Source organism: Sphaerodactylus townsendi, linkage group LG17 (genome assembly GCF_021028975.2).
Source record: "Sphaerodactylus townsendi isolate TG3544 linkage group LG17, MPM_Stown_v2.3, whole genome shotgun sequence".
Lineage (NCBI taxonomy): Eukaryota > Metazoa > Chordata > Lepidosauria > Squamata > Sphaerodactylidae > Sphaerodactylus > Sphaerodactylus townsendi.
Window position 1 is genome coordinate 14372597 of NC_059441.1, and position 6091 is coordinate 14378687.

At 50.9% G+C, this 6091-nt stretch overlaps 1 protein-coding gene across 1 annotated transcript in view; it reads left to right on the forward strand.

The window, feature by feature from the left end:
- INSYN1 (inhibitory synaptic factor 1) overlaps positions 1–4724 on the forward strand; it is a 94292-nt gene extending 89568 nt beyond the window's left edge. Inside the window, exon 3 of the mRNA XM_048482152.1 lies at positions 3848–4724. Coding sequence (XP_048338109.1) covers positions 3848–4525 — 678 coding nt within the window. The 3' untranslated portion in view covers positions 4526–4724. The remainder of the gene's footprint in view (positions 1–3847) is intronic.
- The last annotated feature ends 1367 nt before the right edge of the window (positions 4725–6091 follow it).

Here is a 6091-nt window from a genome sequence, read left to right on the forward strand (position 1 = left end):
TAACGGGGTGCTGTGCGGTTTCCGGGCTGTACGGGCATGTTCTAGCAGCATTCTCTCCTGATGTTTTGCCTGCATCTGTGGCTGGCATCTTCAGAGGATCTGCTAGTAGGAAAGCAAGTGGAGTATATATACCTGTTGGAGTGTCCAAAGTGGGGGAAAGAACCATTGTCTGTTAACAAGTAAAGGGTGCAATTAGCAAGCTAGATTTACATGTGTTGAGTGGGATCCACCTTTTAGTTTAACGCCTGGCAAAAAGAAATGCTTTGGCCTGGCACCAGAAAGATAATAGCGTGGTGAACCTCAAGGGGGAGGGAATTCCCAAGGGGAGGTGCCACCACTGAAAAAGCCCCTGTCTGGTTGCCACAGAGATCGGGGCACAGAGATCAAGGTGGTGAGAACCACAAAGGATTGCGAAGAGCTCCAAGCGGACCTTGATAAATTAGGTGAGTGGGCCCAGAAATGGCAAATGCAGTTCAATGTAGCAAAATGCAAAGTGATGCACATAGGGGCAAAAAATCCAAACTTCACATACACGCTACAGGGGTCAGTGCTATCAGTCACAGACCAGGAAAGGGATTTAGGCGTCTTAGTTGATAGTTCCATGGGAATGTCAACTCAATGCATGGCAGCTGTAAAAAAGGCAAACTCTATGCTGGGGATCATTAGAAAAGGAATTGATAATAAAACTGCAAAGATTGTCATGCCCGTATATAAAGCAGTGGTGCGACCGCACTTGGAGTACTGTGTCCAGTTCTGGTCGCCACATCTCAAAAAGGATATTGAGGAGATAGAAAAAGTGCAGAGAAGGGCAACAAGGATGATTGAGGGACTGGAGCACCTTCCCTATGAGGAGAGGCTGCAGCGTTTGGGACTCTTTAGTTTGGAGAGGAGACGTCTGAGGGGGGATATGATTGAAGTCTACAAAATTATGCATGGGGTAGAAAATGTAGACAGAGAGAAATTTTTCTCTCTTTCTCACAATACTAGAACCAGGGGGCATTCACTGAAAATGCTGGGGGGAAGAATTAGGACTAATAAAAGGAAACACTTCTTCACGCAACGTGTGATTGGTGTTTGGAATATGCTGCCACAGGAGGTGGTGATGGCCACTAACCTGGATAGCTTTAAAAGGGGCTTGGACAGATTTATGGAGGAGAAGTCGATTTATGGCTCCCAATCTTGATCCTTCTTGATCTGAGGTTGCAAATGGCTTAACAGACCAGGTGATCGGGAGCAGCAGCAGCAGAAGGCCATTGCTTTCACATCCTACATGTGAGCTCCCCAAGGCACCTGGTGGGCCACTGCAAGTAGCAGAGAGCTGGACTAGATGGACTTTGGTCTGATCCAGCTGGCTTGTTCTTATGTTCTTATGTTCTTAGGGTATCGGTAAAGGGGCACAGAGATCAGGGTATCGGTAAAGGGGCACAGAGATCAGGGTATTGGTAAAGGGTCCTAACTGGCAGGCTGGATGACAGGAGAGGAGGCAGTCCTCCAAGTACCCCAGCCCCAAGCCCTTTGGGGTCTTATGGGCAAGAAGAAGACTTCGAATTGTGCCCTGAACTCAAGAGTTGTGATTTTACACAAACTTCGTATACTACAGTTTAGGGCAGGGATCGCCAACCGATGGGCCTCCTGATGTTTATTTATTTATTTTATTTATTGATTATATTTATATACCGCCCTCCCCCGGAGGGTTCAGGGCGGTGAACAACAAACATAGATAGAGCACAATAAAACCAAAGACTAAAATCAGTTAAATATTAATTAATTTGGCTCTATATAAAATAAACCCCACCCCATTAAAACGCAGCACACTAATCAGCATAACAGATGGCACCCACTATCAAATCCCCTAAAAGAAAGAAAGGGAGGGGGGACAGCAGGATCCACTGATGTTATGAAAAGGAGGGGAGGGGGCCATCATCGGCCGGCCTCCCCAAAGGCCCATCGGAACAGCTCAGTCTTACAGGCCCTGCGGAACTCATTAAGATCCCGCAGGGCCCTGACAGCTGGAGGGAGAGCGTTCCACCAGGCCTTTGGTTCGTGGACTACAATTCCTATCAGTCCCCGTGGCCTGCCTTGGTACGAAACGGCTTCGGCATTCGAGGCCCGGTTGCCATTTGCAGTTGGCGTTGAGCAAGGGTGTGTCGTAAATCTCAGAAAGGATCAAAAGGCGATCGCTGGCATCGTGAACCGGAGCGATTGAAATGAAATAGCAGTTTGGTCCGGTGTAAGACCATGCCCTGCAGGGCTAACGACCGACATTTTTTTGTTTAAAAAAAATTGCCCTCGAGGTGATGATCCAAATGATCATTTGTATGGAAACGGGGCCAGAGAGGGGCCATGTGGATGAATCGATCAGCGCATGGCAGATAGCTTAGCCCTGCGTTGCTGTTTACTTCACTGGCATCCTTATCTCTGACCTCATTGCAGCCATGTCACAAAAATGACCGGAGGAGGGACGTATTCATAAAAGGAGTCACAGATAGATCGGCAACAGCGAGATGGAATGATCAGACGCAGAGAATAATGGCTGCAGGAGTGGTGCTTGAATTTAAGAGGGAGCTAAGGAGAACATTTAAACTCCCAGAGGGGCAACGTTCTGGAAAAAGCCTGCCAGGAATAGTTGGTTTGTTCAGATCTCAGTTTGTACTGTTATGTGCATAACATTTAAACCAGAGGTGGGATCCAGCAGGTTCTCACAGGTTCCTGAGAGTAGGGTACTAATTGTTTGTGTGTGCCAAGAGGGGGTTACTAATGGGTGATTTTGCCACGTGATTTTTGCCTCAGTGACGCCCCTCCTCTCAGCAGTAGCGCGCAGAACTTGAAGCAGTCTAGCAGGAGGTGCACCAGCGTGCGTGGCAGCCTGCGCCTGCGTGCATTCTTTTCACGCCCAAGGACCAGCGCAGCGGCTGCGTCCTTGCCACAGCCCTGCCCAGGAATGCCCCGCCCCCGGAATGCCCGTCCACGCCCCCGTCGTGCCCCGCCACGCCTCATTGGCACTACGCCACAGTTTGAATCCCACCACCATGGGAACCTGTTACTAAAATTTTTGGATCCCACCACTGATTTAAACCACCATACGACAGCTGGCCTTGTAAACAATTTTATCTAATGGTCACAGGAGTAAGAGAGGGGGAGGCATCTGTTGCGGGGAGAGGAAGGGAAGGAGTTTATGAGCCACTTTGAGACTCCTTGTGGTTGAGAAGAGCAGGGTGTAAATCCAAACTCTTCTTCTCTTGGGGTGCTGTGTGGTTTCCGGGCTGTATGGCCGTGTTCCAGTAGCATTTTCTCCTGATGTTTCGCCTGCATCTCTGGCTCACTAGAATCCTCTGAAGATGCCAGCCACAGATGCAGGCGAAACGTCAGGAGAGAATGCTGCTGGAACACGGCCATACAGCCCGGAAACCACACAGCACCCCAGTGATTCCGGCCGTGAAAGCCTTCAACAATACATCTTCTTCTCTTCTTCTTTTCTTCTAGAGAGCCAAAATGGGATGAGACCAGGTGCACTCTAATCAGGAGAGCCGGGCTTGATTTCCTGCTCTGCCACTTGAGCTGTGGAGGCTTATCTGGTGAACCAGATTAGTTTGTGCACTCCAGCACATGCCAGCTGGGTGACCTTGGGCCAGGCACAGTTCTCTCAGGACTCTCTCAGTTCCGCCTACCTCCCCAAGTGTGGGGAGAGGGAGGGAAAGGAGCTTGCAAGCCACCTTGAGTCTCCTTCAGGAGAGAAAGGTGGGGTATAAACCCAAACTCCTGTTCTTCTTAAAGAAAAGGAAGGAGCTGGTGCCGTTGAGTTCAAAAGTGCCACCCTGATTTTCATCTCTCTCACCTTTCTCCACAGGTGGTGAGCCAGATAGACAAGCTGACTTCGGACTTTGAGTTCGAGCTGGAACCGGACGACTGGACGACCGCGACTGTGAGCAGCACGTCCAGCAGCGAGAAAGGAGGGGGCCTGTTTGACCTCGGTCACCTGGATTTCATGACCTCGGACATCCTCTCCGACAGCTGGGAGTTCTGCTCTTTCCTAGAAGCCTCCACCCCATCAGATTCCGGGGATGGGTCCGAGCATCAGCAACAGCAGGGCCGTCAGCCTGACTACAGGTTGATGAACGGCGGGGTGCTGACCCCCAATGGACCCCGGGTGGAAACGCCAGACTCTTCCAGCGAGGAGGCCTTCAGCTCTGCACAAAGCCACAAACCCCAGAACCAGAGGACCCCAGGCACCAGGGAGCGGGTGCGGTTTAGCGACAAAGTCCTCTATCACGCGTTGTGCTGTGACGACGATGACGAAGACGCGGACAATGGACCCCCTCCCGAGGACCCCCCGGAGGATCCCAGGGAGCTCGCTCATAAAACAGTGCCTGTCGCCAAGGCGACGCCGTGGCGGTCGCCTCACCTCAGTAGCGCTCAGCAACGGAAGCTGACGCGAAACAGCAGTACCCAAACAGTGTCGGACAAAAGCACACAGACGGTGTTGCCCTACATTTCAGCCAAGCAGAAAATCAAAGGCAAAAACTGAGGGGGGGGAGGGGGGGAGAAGCTGCAGAATATATATATAAATATATATATAAATATATATATTTAAGTCAATAAATTATTATAATGATGATTAAAAAAAATGGCGGCCGGATTATCATCATGAACTACCTAACCGCAATTTTAAGACTCAGGGAATTTAAACTGTTTTATTATATTTCTTCTCTCCCCCCCCCCCCCAGCTCAATAAATGCTATGCCATTCCCCCTTCCAAACAAAGAACCCTGGATCTACGGCGACACGATTCTGATGGTGTCCGTACAAGAATCTCTGCCCCGCAGAAACCGTACGCTCACTCCGGGGCAGAACTCTAGTGCATAATCAGCCGTAGTCAGGAAAATTCTGAAGATTTTTTTTGGCGGGAGGGGGAGATTGGAAGGGGAGGGTTTGGAGAGGGACGGGACCTCTGCAGGGTATAATTTATTTTATTTTTATTTTTTGATTTATACCCCACCCATCCCCGAAGGGCTTGGGACAGCAACAAGATAAAACCAATACAGGTAGAAGATGATGTGAAAGGACCTGTGTTTGATACACTGGAAAGCTGTTTCCAGTCAGACATTTAAAATACAACTATATAACAAATCCACATTTTGATGGCAACTTAACCCCTGCTATCCCATGGGAGGCCAGTAATATTTAAATCTCAGCCCGACTGGCCCCTCAGAAACACCCGGTGGAAGAGCTCCGTCTTGCAGGCCCTGCGGAAAGAACTCAAATCCGAAAGGGCCCTGATCTCACTCGGGAGCCCATTCCACCAGGTTGGGGCCAGGACTGATAAGGCCCTGACCCTTGTCGAGGGATTTCCAGCAGGAAGGAAGATGGCCCATGGCCCACCCACTCTAGGAGAGGGAGAGGGAGAGGGAGAGGAGGGAGTAAGGGGTGGCATGCAAGGGAGGGAGAGGGGTCCAGGCATCTCGACATGGCCCACCCACCCTAGCAGAGGGAGGGGAGGGAGGGGTGGCATGCAAGGGAGAAGGCCCGGCATGGCCCACCCACCCTAGCAGAGGGAGGGCATCTCGACATGGCCCACCCACCCTAGCAGAGGGAGGGGAGGGAAGGGTGGCATGCAAGGGAGAGGGAAGGAGGGAGAGGTGGCATGCAAGGAAGAGGAGCAAGGGGAGGGGACCTCCGAGGAGCAGAGGGACCTGATTGGGTGATATGGGGAAAGGCGGTCCCTAAAGTCCCTAATACCAGAGCATCCATTATCTACAGCAATCATGTTCTCCAGGGCGGCTAATCTCTGTCCTCTAGAAATCCATTGTAATTCCAGGAAATCTCCTGCCCCTGCCTCTCGAGTGGCAGTCCTCCAAACAAGTCTGTGCTTGACTTCAGAGCCACCAAGAGCATGATGTGTTTGATTTGCTCAGAGAAGAGAGTTTGGATTCATATCCCTCCTTTCTCTCCTGGAAGTAGACTCAAGGTGGCTCACAAGCTCCTTTCCCTTCCTCTTCCCTGAGGCAGGTGGGGCTGAGAGAGTTGGGAGAGAACTAGCCCGAGGTCACCCGGCAGGAATGTAGGAGTGCGGAAACACATCCGGTTCACCAGA